Raw genomic sequence first — 13,455 nt, forward strand, 5'->3', positions numbered from 1 at the left:
GGGCGGGGGGGGGGGGGCAATGAGGAACATTTTTATTTTACACAGTGTTATGGGAGAGGTGTTTTCAGAACCCAAAAATGTATCATGGAGTTCAACCAACCTCCCCCTTTTATGTATTTGTTGCTTTTTGGAGCACACGGCTTGTTCCCTAAGTGTGGTATTACAATTATGGACACGTGGGTTTTTAAACACAAAACAATGTTTATTCCATGAACACAACTTAACCTCTTAAATAAACATTGGATCTCTTAACACCCCTTACTTCAAGGATAACCCAGAAAATATTACAACATTAAATAATCCTTCAGTTATTCCTTTCAACATCCATGAGACTTAACACCTTTAAACAGAAACACATCAGGTTAAAGGCTTTACTATTATGAGTTTAAATCACCCAAATGACCCAGAGATCATCTTTCATGGCAGAGATCACAGCAAATCCAGCTCACTGCAAACACAGACACACACCCAAGCTCTTTTCAAACTGAAACTAAACTGCAAAATAGCTGAACTAAACCCACGCTCCACCCACACTCTGACATCACTGCATTTCTTTTTTTTAATTATAAATTTAGAGTACCCAATTCATTTTTTCCAATTAAGGGGCAATTTAGCATGGCCAATCCACCTACCCTGCACATCTTTGGATTGTGGGGGCGAAACTCAAGCAAACACGGGGAGAATGTGCAAACTCCACACGGACAGTCACCCAGAGCCGGGATCGAACCTGGGACCTTGGCGCCGTGAGGCAACTGGGCTAACCCACTGCGCCACCATGCTGCCTTTCACTTCTTAAAGGCACATTGCTTAAACATCCATTTCTTAAAGGTACCCTCACATGACACCTTCCCCCAAGAAAAAAAAAACCCATCAACTTCAAGATGGTTTCATTTTTCACTTTTGCACCATCCACTAAGAAATGCACACAGTAAATATACATTTTCATTTAAAGAAAACAACACACTCAAACAGGTATAATAATAAAGTCCATTTTTCCCATTCTTCGTCCTCCAACCAAAATCCTTCTCGATTGACAGTCTCTTTGAACAAAGTCTCTGCACGATCCATCCATTCCTCTACTCCTCGGCATTTCTCTTTAGAATCAGATAGTTTAGTTCAATCTGACCACAGAGTCCCTTGCAATTCTCCAATACAGGAGCATTGATTATCACAGCTTTCAGGCAGTCAAATGCCTGTAGGAAGTCCGCTGTCCATTGAATTTTTTAACGTTTCTTTAGCAAGTCCATCAGTGGAGCAACCACGCTACAAATCTTTTGCACAAAGGTTTGATCAAATTCATTCATGCTAAGAGATTGCATTATTTCCCTTTGTCTTGAAGGTATCGGAAACTCCGCAAGGAAAGTGATTCGGGCTTCTCCAAATTCACTTTCGGCTAGGTTCATCACCAAACCCGCCTCCTGAAGTCGATCGAAGGACTCCATATAATGTTTTAAATGTTCTTTCCATGTCTGGAAGTTGGAAATAAAAGCAGATTGTCCCACTTTCTCAATGCAATCCTTCAAACGTGGGATAGGATAAGAGTCCGTTCTTGTAACTGCATTCACCTTTCGATAGTCCACACACAACCGTTGGGTACTGTCTGGTTTAGGTACCATCACTATGGGTGAGCTCCATTGGCTGCAACCCACTTCAATTATGCCATTTATAAGCATACTTTCAATCTCTTTGTTAACCTGTGCCAATTTTAAAGGGTTAAGTCTATATGGATGTTGTTTGATAGGAACAGCATTCTCCATCATCATGCGTAGCCATTTTAGTACTTCCCAATTTATCTCTACAAACTTGCTCATGTGATATCAATAACTCTTTCAGGTCAGTTCGTTTTTCCTCTGGAAGGTAACTTAACAATTCATCCCAATTTTTAAGAACATCCTCATTTTGCAATTTAATTTGAGGTATGTCAAATTCACATTCATCTGGATTTGGTTCGTCACTTTGAGTTAGAATCATTAAAACCTCCTTTTTCTCTCCTTCCCTTTCAAAGTACTTTTTAAGCATATTCACATGACACACTCGGTGAGTCTTCCTTCTATCTGGTGTTTTTACCACATAATTCACCTCACTTAATTTCCTTTCAATCTGATAAGGTCCACAAAACCTAGCTTTTAAAGGCTCACCTACCACTGGTAACAACACTAAAACTTTATCTCCACTGACAAACTACGAACTTTGGATTTCTTGTCCGCTACCCATTTCATCACATTCTGTGCAACTTTCAAATGTTGTCTAGCCAATTCACCTGCTCTATTTAATCATTCCCTAAAATTTGACACGTAATCCAAGAGTGTAATTTCCGATTTCTCACCCACCAATTTAATCCTTAATCAATTTAAGTGGTCCTCTTACCTCATGACCAAAAATTAGTTCAAAGGGACTAAATTTGGTAGACTCATTAGGTGCATCCCTAATTGCAAACAATACAAATGGAATTCCTTTATCCCAATCCTCTGGATAATCTTGAGAATACGCCCTCAACATTGTCTTTAATGTCTGATGCCACCTTTCTAACGCTCCCTGCGATTCTGGATGGTACGCAGTTGATTTAAATTGTTTTATTCCTAAGCTATCCATAACTTCTTTGAATAACTTTGAAGTAAAATTCGATCCTTGATCCGATTGAATTTCTGTGGGTAGTCCATATCTGGTAAAGAATTTAATTAACTCCTCCACAATCCTTTTAGCTGTAATATTACGTACTGGAATGGCCTCTGGAAACCGAGTAGACACATCCATTATAGTCAAAAGATATTGATTCCCACTTTTTGTTTTAGGAAGCGGTCCTACACAATCAATTATGACCCTCGTAAAAGGTTCCTCAAATGCTGGAATGGGTATTAAGGGCGCTGGTTTTATCACCGCTTGAGGTTTCCCTATCACTTGACGTGTGACATGATTGACAAAATTTAATTACATCTTTATGTAGTCCAGTCCAATAAAAATGTTTCTGGATTTTAGCTTGCGTTTTCCAGATTCCCAAATGACCTCCTACTGGTACCTCATGTGCAACTCGCAACACCTCCTTTCTATATCCTACCGGCAATACTACTTGATGAACTTCTGCCCACTTTTCATCTGCCTGCCTGTGTACAGGTCTCCATTTTCTCAACAAGACATCACTTTTACAGTAATAACACTGGTATACTCTCAGATTCCTCTTCCGTATATGCTTTCTGATATATCCGTTTTATTTCTACATCTTTCTGTTGTAACTCCGCCAATTTTCCTGAGCTAAAATTATCCGCCTCATCCTCCACTTGTTCTTGTTCTTTTTCAACCATCCGATCAAAAATCGTTTCTGATAATTGCACTTCAACTTCATCTTCACTCTTTGATTTCTCCTCTTGTCTTAACCTGTGACTTTGCGACCTTGTTACTACACAATCCGGAAAAATCCCAGGATAGTCGTCCTTCAACACTTCAGTTGACTGATTTTCCACTGGCTTATCAACCACAGTAGGCATCACTCCCACCTGCGATCCAGCTATATCATTACCCAAGGTAAACTGTATTCCTGGACAAGATAGTTTATCTATTACGCCTACTACTACTTCACCACTCTTCACTGGACTTTCCAACCTTACCTTATATAATGGAACGCTACTCCTCTCACCCTGAATTCCACATATCACCACCTTTTCTGGCAACATTCTTCCCAAACTACATAATTCCTCATCTCTTACCATTAAAGATTGACCAGCCCCTGTATCTCTTAAAATTGTGACTTCTTTACCTGCTCTTCCTGATACACATGAGTTAACTTTACCCACACAAGTAAATTCTTTAAAGACATTTGGCACCTTCTTAACAATTACTTCTTGAATAGGCTGTACAATCATTTGTCCCTCCTTCACTTCCCTTGGGCTTTCCTTTACCACTCCAACAAATCCCACTGTCTTATCCTGTTTTACCACATCAGCCTTTCCAGTGCTTTTCTTCAACCACCAACACTGTGACTTTACATGGCCTAGTTTATTACAGTGAAAACATTTGAAACTTTTCATCTCTTTTCCACCCTCCTGGATTTCTTTTTTAATCTGAGGTACACTCTCTTTATTGGCTCCCATCAGATCACCTTTACCTTTACCACTTGAGTATTTCTCATGTCCCCAGTTTCTATCCCTCACCGGCTGAAACTGATGTTGGAAGCCAATCTTTGATTTATGAACGAATTCATAAACATCTGCCATTTCTGCTGCTAATCTCACAGTTTTAACCCTCTGTTCTTCCACATGAGTTCTCACTACATCAGGAATTGAATTTTTAAACTCCTCAAAAGTATAATTTCTCTGAGAGCTTCATATGTTTTGTCTATTTTCAAAGCCTTTATCCACCTATCAAAATTACTCTGTTTGAGCCTTTCAAATTCCATGTATGTTTGACCAAATTCTTTCCTTAAATTTCTAAACCTTTGTCTGTAAGCATCAGGCACTAGCTCATATGCACTTAAGATGGATTTCTTCACCTCCTCATACATTCCAGATACCTCCTCCGGTAGCGATGCAAACATTTGACTAGCTCTACCTACCAGCTTTGTTTGAATCAGTAATACCCACATGTCCTGTGGCCATTTCATTTGTTTAGCTACCTTCTCAAATGAAATGAAAAAGGCTTCCACTTCCTTCTCGTCAAACTTTGGCAATGCTTGGACATATTTGGATAGATTCCCACCAAGCCTTCGACTATGACACTCTTTCTCACTATCCTCATCACTATCACTATCCTCCAACTGTACGTTTCCCTTTACGTCTGCCAATTTTAACTGACTTTCATGTTTCATGGCCATTTTCTGAAGTTCAAACTCCCTCTCTTTATCTTTTTCCCTGATCTATATCTCCCTTTCTTTTTCTTTTTGTTCTGCTAGGGCTATTCTTTCTTTTCTCCTTTCTTCTCTCTCCTTTTCTTTTTCCTCTCTCTCTCTTTCTCTTTCTTTTTCCGCTCTCTCTCTCTCGTATTCAAGCCGCTTTAATTCTTTCTCATGTTCCATTTGTTTAATTTGCAACTGAATTTTTGTCATTTCCAATGAGTCAAATTCTATCTCAGGCAACTTTAAATGCTTAACCACCGCCATAATTACCTCATCTTTTCGCATTTTGTCAGGTAATGTTAACTGCAATGTTTTTGCCAATACTAACAGTCTGCTTTTCGTCTTTGTCCGTAAGGTACTGCGTGTGACATTCTCCACCCCCAAAAACTTCTGAGTCTCTGAAAGAACCATCGTTCACAACACCCTCCCCACTTAAACTAAAATACCACACCGGAAAAGCAACAATCCTTCACTGTCTTTAAGTTCACAAAAGCCAATCCAATAGATAGACTTTTATCCCCTCGAGCCCCCAATTGTTATGGGCCAGGCGTTTTCAGAATCCCAAAATGTATCATAGAGTTCAACCAACCTCCCCCTTTAATGCTATTGTTGCTTTTCCGAGCACACGGCTTGTTTCCTAGGTGTGAGATTACAATTATGGACACGTGGGTTTTTAAACACAAAACAATGTTTATTCCATGAACTCAATTTAACCTCTTAAATAAACATTGGATTTCTTAACACCCCTTACTTCAAAGATAACCCAGAAAATTTTACAACACTAAATAATCCTGCAGTTATTCCTTTCAACATCCATGAGACTTAACACCTTTAAACAGAAACACATCAGGCTTTACTATTATGAGTTTACTATTATGAGTTTAAATCACCCAAATGATCCAGAGATAGTATTTCATGGCAGAGATCACAGCAGATCCCGCTCACTGCAAACACAGACACACACCCAAGCTCTTTTCAAACTGAAAATAAACTGCAAAATGGCTGAACTAAAACCACGCTCCACCCACTCTCTGACATCACTGCATTTCTTAAAGGTACATTGCTTAAACATCCATTTCTTAAAGGTACCCTCACATGACAACAGCGAGTTGTTGTGATCTGGAAGGTGCTGCCTGAAAGGGCGGTGGAAGCAGATTTAACAGGAACTTTCAAAAGGGGCAACTGGAGAAACATTGGATGGGGAGAATTTTACAGGAATATGAAGGAGTCAAGAGTGGTAGGGTGGGAACTAATTGGAGGGATCTTTCAAAGAGCCAGCAGGAGAAGGATGGGCACAATGGACTCCTCCTGTGCTTGGATGTGTCTCTGAATCCTCTCACTGGGACACGCAGCTATTTAGCGACTGATTTTCCCTGTTGTTGTCTTGCCCAGGCCGGATGGTGTCGTGTGGAGCCGGCTAAATGACACGCTGCCGGGCCGCGCCGAGCGACGCGGGAACCTGCTGACCATCGCCGCCTTGAGCACAGTCGATAACGGCACATACGTCTGCGAGGCCGTGAACGAGCTCGGCAGATCTGCCGACGAGTACGTCTTGGTGGTGTACGGTGAGTGTGGTGGGGAGGCCCAGAACATTGGGGTAGGTGGGATCGGGGAGCTGCCGGGGGGAGGGGAATGTAGAGGATGCGTTTGGGGGGTGCAGGGGGTTTCTGAGTGGGATGGAGGAGGCGTTGGGTTGAGAAAGAGAGGGGCTTGGGGTTGGATGGGGATGGGTTTGGGGATTAGAGAATTGAGGGGAGGGGTATGGGGCTGGATGGGAGGAGTTTGGGGCTGGATGGGGAGGGGTTAGGGGCTGGATGGAAATGGGTTATGGAGGTTAGGGGATGGATGGTGAGTGGTTTGGGGGTTAGGGGCTGGATGGGGAGGGGTTTTGGGGTTAGGGGCTGGATGGGGAGGGGTTTGGGGGTTAGGGGCTGGATGGGGAGGGTTTTGGGGTTTAGGGGCTGGATGGAGAGGGGTTTGAGGGTTAGGGGATGGATTGGGAGTGGTTTGGGGGTTAGGGGCTGGATGGAGAGGGGTTTGGGGGTTAGGGGCTGGATGGGGAGGTGTTTGGGGGTTAGGGGCTGGGTGGGGAGGGTTTGGGGGTTTTGGGGGCTGGATGGAGATGGGTTTGAGGGTTAGGGGATGGATTGGGAGTGGTTTGGGGGTTAGGGGCTGGATGGGGAAGAGCTTGGGTGTTAGGGGCTGGACGGGGAGGTGTTTGGGGGTTAGGGGCTGGGTGGGGAGGGTTTGGGGGTTTAGGGGCTGGATGGAGAGGGGTTTGAGGGTTAGGGGATGGATTGGGAGTGGTTTGGGGGTTAGGGGCTGGATGGGGAAGAGTTTGGGTGTTAGGGGCTGGGTGGAAATGGGTTTGGGGGTTAGGGGATGGATGGGGAGGGGTTTGGCCGTTAGGGCCTGGATGGGGAGGGGTTTGGGAATTTGGGGTTGCATGGGGAGGGGTTGGGCTTTGTGGCTGAGTGAGTAGGGAAGGGGTTTGGGGTAAGGTGCTGGAGGGGGAGTTGCTTGGGAGTTAGCGGCTGGATGGGGAGGGGTTTGGGAGTTAGGGGCTGGATGGGGAGGGGTTTGGGAGTAAGGGGCTGGATGGGGAGGGGTTTGGGAGTAAGGGGCTGGGTGGGGAGGGGTTTGGGGGCTGGATTGGGAGTGGTTTGGGAGTTAGGGGTTGGATGGGATGGGGTTTGGGGGTTAGGGGCTGGATTGGGAGGGGTTTGGGGGTTAGGGGCTGGATTGGGAGGGGTTTAGGAGTTTGGTACTGGATGGGGAGGGGTTTGGGGATTAGGGGCTGGATTGGGAGGGGTTGGGGTTTGGGGCTGGATGGGGAGAGGTTTGGGCGTTAGGGGCTGGATGGAGAGGGGTTGGGGGTTAGGGGATGGATGGGGAGTGGTTTGGGGGTTAGGGGCTGGATTAGGGAGAGACACACACACAGACAGAGAGGGACACACACAGAGCCAGAGAGGTATACTTAAATCGAGAGAGACAATGGGAGACACACACACACAGACAAAGAGAGAGAGAGACGGAAAGAGAGACACACATAGAGGCAGGCAGAGAGAGAGACACTCACAGGGACAGAGGGAGACATGGAGGCAGAGAGAGAGAGACATACAGAGACAGTGAGAGACACAGAGACAGAGCAACATGGAGATAGACAGATAGAGAGACATACAGAGACAGTGAGAGACACATAGACAAAGAGAGGGAGCGAGAGAGACAAAGAGAGATGTGAGAGGAGGGAAAGATTAGATTCAGAAAGGGGAACATTGCTGAACTTTGTGAATAGAACAGGGTGGGGTGAGCGTAGGAGGAGTTCAGTGAGAAGCTGGGGTAGAACAATGATAAAGCATCCACCCAATGGGAAATTTTACCAGGCCAGGAAAATCCCTGGGATTGAGAGAAGTCTCCAGTATCCTTTTTGTGTGAGGTGGCAGCACCGTTCTTCCAGTGAGGATGGGGATGGTGTGGGGGAGGGTCAATCAGATGGTGTGTCACAGAGGAACCCGGTTAACCCCTTAAAGGCATTGAGGGAGTTGGTTCTGAAATGTACACTGACCGACATTAGTTTCATCAGTGATAGATTGAAGGCCGAGTGATCAACAGCACTTTGGCTGACAGCAGTAAGTTAATGGTACATAATGACTGCTTGCCCCTCGAGGCACACAGTGGGAGGTTTAACGATCAGTAATGTTAAAACATGAGTTTGCTGATGGGACAATTTATTCAACATTGCAGAGCCGGATATTATGAAGTGAAGTATTAATGCTGTTCTCCTGGCTGCAAGTGGGCAATCAGGCTATTAGAATATTGGCCTTGACCTCAATGGGATTTGGATCACAAGAGGTCTTTAGTTATATAAACTCTGCGCAAACCCTCTCCTCCCCCAGGATCTGGCGTAACTGGGTTTGGTCTGGGCCCCTCACCTCAGGAAGCAAGATTCATCAGAACTTTACTCTGTATCTAACCCTCTGCTGTACCTGGCCTGGGAGTGTTTGATGGGGACAGTGCAGAGGGAGCTTTACTTTATGTCTGTGGTGAATGTATTCACCTGAATATGAACTGTCTGTATAGTACTGTGACCTATGACCAGGAAATGATAATACAATCTACTTCCAGGTAGTGTACTGGAACCCCGGTGGGCTCCGCCTCTGGCTCCGCCCTCCCCGGGGTGATATATCGACCAGCCACCTGTGGGCGGCACTCATTTGTACAGCAAACACTGGCAGGCAAGTTCCTGGAGAATAAAGCCTGATGTTCTCTCGTTCTCACAGCCTTGCAGTGAATTGATGGTATATCAATGTCTAACCCAGTGCTGCACCAGTCATAGAATCATAGAATTTTACAGTGCAGAAAGAGGCCATTCGGCCCATTGAGTCTACACCGGCTCTTGGAAAGAGCACCCAAGCCCACGCCTCCACCCTAACCCCATAACCCAGTATCCCTACCTACCCTTTTTGGGAACTAAGGTCAATTTGTCATGGCCAATCCACCTATCCTGCACACCTTTGGACTGTGGGAGGAAACCGGAGCACACAGAGGAAACCCACGCAGGTACGGGGAGAACGTGTAGACTCCGCACAGACAGTGGCCCAAGCCAGGAATCGAACCTGGGACCCTGGCGCTGTGAAGCAACGGTGCTAACCACTGTGCTACTGTGCCGTCCTGGAAGTGTTTGATGGGGACAGTGTAGAGGGAGGTTTACTCTGTATCTAACCCCGTGCCGTACCTGTCCTGGGAGTGTTTGACGGGGACAGTGTAGAGGGAGCTTTACTCTGTATCAAACCCCGTGCCATACCTGTCCTGGGAGTGTTTGATGGGGACAGTGTAGAGGGAGCTTTACTCTGTATCGAACCCTGTGCTGTACATGTCCTGGGAGTGTTTGATGGCGACAGTGTAGAGGGAGCTTTACTCTGTATCGAACCCCGTGCCATACCTGTCCTGGGAGTGTTTGATGGGGACAGTGTTGAGGGAGCTTTGCTTTGTATCTAACCCTGTGCTGTACCTGTCCTGGGAGTGTTTGATGGGGACAGTGTAGAGGGAGCTTTACTCTGTATCCAACTCTGTGCTGGACCTGTCCTGGGAGTGTTTGATGGGGACAGTGTAGAGGGAGCTTTACTCTGTATCCAACTCCATGCTGTACCTGTCCTGGGAGTGTTTGATGGGGACAATGTAGAGAGAGCTTTACTCTGTATTTAACCCCGTGCTGCACCTGTCCTGGAGTGTTTCTGTATAATTTTTTTTTTCTGATCTAGAAATTCCCATCGCTACTCCCCTTCCTCCCAGTACACCTCTCCCAGGTATCGTATACATTCATTCACTGTGTAGGATTTTTGTAGTTCTGAGCATTAACTCTAGGTGCTTGTTAGACAATATGAATCTGCAACTTCCTTTAACTTTCTAGAGCTCAAAATCACAATGTAAGAATCAAGCTATAGTTCAAATCAACTTTTTGTTTCCAAAATCATTGATTGCGACCTAACACCTTCGGAAAAGTGTGATTCATTAATTCAAAGATTGAGCATGTAATTGATTATGCTGCCCTCTTGGTGATGCTGTTTCTGGAGTACATTCAAAGATTGCTTGATGCTTTAGCTTCGTATTTCACTCTGCATTATATCTAACTTCACCTGTTACTCACCTACTTCATCGGTATTGGTAAGCAGGATGTGCTCCGAGGATGAGCGAAGTGTCAGTGACAAGGCGAAGGTCAGCCTTGCTCATCGGACTCCTATGTCAGAGGATTGTGGGTTCACTTCCCACCACAGAATCGTGAGCCCCAAAATCAAGACCAGTTCTCCCAACGCCTGTGCTGAGGCAACGATGCACTGACGAAGGGTCAGTACTGAGGGAGTGCTGCACTGTCAGAGGGTCAGTACTGAGGGAGTGCTGTACTGTCAGAGGGTCAGTGCTGAGGGAGTGCTGCTTGTCAGAGGGTCAGTACTGAGGGAGTGCTGCACTGTCAGAGGGTCAGTACTGAGGGAGCGCTGCATGTCAGAGGGTCAGTACTGAGGGTGTGCTGCACTGTCAGAGGGTCAGTACTGAGGGAGCGCCGAACTGTCAGAGGGTCTGTACTGAGGGAGCGCTGCATGTCAGAGGGTCAGTACTGAGGGAGTGCTGCACTGTCAGAGGATCAGGACTGAGGGAGCGCTACATGTCAGAGGGTCAGTACTGACAGAGTACTACACTGTCAGAGGGTCAGTACTGAGGGACTGCTGCATGTCAGAGGGTCAGTACTGAGGGAGCGCTGCACTGCCAGAGGGTCAGTACTGAGGGAGCACTACATGTCAGAGGGTCAGTACTGAGGGAGCGTTACATGTCGGAGGTTCAGTACTGAGGGAGTGCTACATGTCAGAGGGTCAGTACTGAGAGAGCGCTACATGTCAGAGAGTCAGTACTGAGGGAGCGCTACATGTCAGAGGGTCAGTACTGAGGGAGCGCTACATGTCAGAGAGTCAATACTGAGGGAGCGCCAAACTGTCAGAGGGTCAGTACTGAGGGAGCACTACATGTCAGAGGGTCAGTACTGAGGGAGCGCTGCAGGTCAGAGGGTCAGTACTGAGGGAGCGCTGCACGGTCAGTACTGAGGGAGTGTTGCACTGTCGAAGAGTCAGTACTGAGAGATTGCTGCACTGTCAGAGGGTTAGCACAGAGAGAGCGCTGCACTGCCAAAGGGTCAGCACTGAGGGAGTGCTGCACTGTCAGAGGATCAGTACTGAGGGAGTGCTGCACTGCCAAAGGGTCAGTACTGAGGGAGTGCTGCACTGTCAGAGGATCAGTACTGAGGGAGTGCTGCACTGCCAAAGGGTCAGTACTGAGGGAGTTCTGCACTGTCAGAGGGTTAGCACTGAGGGAGCGCTGCACTGCCAAAGGGTCAGCACTAAGGGAGTGCTGCACTGTCAGAGGGTCAATACTGAGGGAGTGCTTCACTGCCAAAGGGTCAGTACTGAGGGAGTGCTGCACTGTCAGAGGGTCAGTACTGAGGGAGTGCTGCACTGCCAAAGGGTCAGTACTGAGGGAGTGCTGCACTGTCAGAGGATCAGTACTGAGGGAGTGCTGCACTGCCAAAGGGTCAGTACTGAGGGAGTGCTGCACTGTCAGAGGGTCAGTACTGAGGGAGTGCTGCACTGCCAAAGGGTCAGGACTGAGGGAGTGCTGCACTGCCATTGGGTCAGTACTGAGGGAGTGCTGCACTGCCAAAGGATCAGTACTGAGGGAGTGCAACACTGTTGGAGGATCAGTGGTGAGGTTGCATTGCCCTGTCAGAGGATCAATACTGAGGTTGCGCTGCACTGTCAGACAGTCAGTACTGAGGGACAGCTGTACCGTTGGAGGGTCAGATCTGAGGGAGTGCTGCACTGTTGGAGTGTGAGTACTGAGGGAGTGCTGTACTGTTGGAGGGTGAGTACTGATAGAGTGCTGCACTGTCAGAGGGTCAGTATTGAGGGACTCTTGCTATGCGCAAATTGGCAGCTGACCTCACTTCAGAACAAGTCCCTCATTGACAGGGAAACACTTTGGGACATCCTGAGGGGTGAATGGGGAATGGTGAAATGTGAAATCTAGGAAGGAAACATTCCTGGTTAATTAGTTTTGAACAAAACCTCGGAGGACAGCACGGTGGCACAGTGGATTAGCCCTGCTGCCTCATGGCGCCAAGGTCCCGGGTTTGATCCCGGCTCTGGGTCACTGTCCGTGTGGAATTTCCACATTCTCCCCGTGTTTGCGTGGGTCTCACCCACAACCCAAAGATGTGCAGGGTAGGTGGATTGGGCACGCTACATTGACCCTTAATTGGAAGAAATGAATTGGGTACTCTATAAAAAAATTTTTTTTAAAAGAACACAACCTCGTTATTGATTGGGAAATAATTAACCAAGGGATTGAGTCTGTGATTGGTGTTTGGATACAAGGTCCGGTGTAAGGCACTGGATAAAGTGTGCAGTGTGGGAAACTGGGTAAAGTGTTTGGTGCCAGGATCTGGATATTGTGTCCAGGCACAGGATACAATATCTGGTGCCAGGCACCAGATACCGTGTCCACAGCATCCGGACTCAGGCACTGGATATCGTTCCCCATGCTCACACTGGGATACAATGCAAACTGCCAGACACTGGATTCAACTTTGAGCACGGTAGCATAGTGGTTAGCATAATGGCTTCACAGCGCCAGGGTCCCAGGTTTGATTCCCAGCTTGGGTCACTGCCTGTGCGGAGTCTGCACTTTCTCCCCATGTCTGTGTGGGTTTCCTCCGAGTGCTCCGGTTTCCTCCTACAGTGCAAAGATGTGCAGGTTAGGTGGATTGGCTATGCTAAATTGCCCTTAGTGTCCAAAGAAGGTGAGGTGAGGTTATGGGGATAGGGTGGAGGTGTGGGTATAGGGTGGAGGTGTGGGCACTGTAAATTCTGTGATTCTGTCTGACATTGGAGTATCATAGATTATCATAGAATTTACAGTGCAGAAGGAGGCCATTCGGCCCATCGAGTCTGCACCGGCTCTTGGAAAGAGCACCCTACCCTATCCCCATAACCCAGTAACCCCACCCAACACTAAGGGCAATTTTGGACACTAAGGGCAATTTATCATGGCCAATCCACCTAACCTGCACATCTTTGGACTATGGG

At 46.8% G+C, this 13,455-nt stretch overlaps 1 protein-coding gene across 3 annotated transcripts in view; it reads left to right on the forward strand.

Annotated features, from left to right (window-relative positions):
• Positions 1 to 13,455, forward strand: part of cadm4 (cell adhesion molecule 4) — a 667,928-nt gene that overhangs the window by 611,761 nt on the left and 42,712 nt on the right. For 2 of the 3 annotated variants that reach the window (XM_072468958.1, XM_072468959.1), the window contains exons 7-8: positions 6,218 to 6,390; positions 10,087 to 10,131. In XM_072468958.1, the coding sequence (XP_072325059.1) occupies positions 6,218 to 6,390; positions 10,087 to 10,131 (218 nt within the window). The remainder of the gene's footprint in view (positions 1 to 6,217; positions 6,391 to 10,086; positions 10,132 to 13,455) is intronic. The other variant, XM_072468960.1, reaches the window with a different exon arrangement.

This window comes from Scyliorhinus torazame, chromosome 12 (assembly GCF_047496885.1).
Source record: "Scyliorhinus torazame isolate Kashiwa2021f chromosome 12, sScyTor2.1, whole genome shotgun sequence".
Lineage (NCBI taxonomy): Eukaryota > Metazoa > Chordata > Chondrichthyes > Carcharhiniformes > Scyliorhinidae > Scyliorhinus > Scyliorhinus torazame.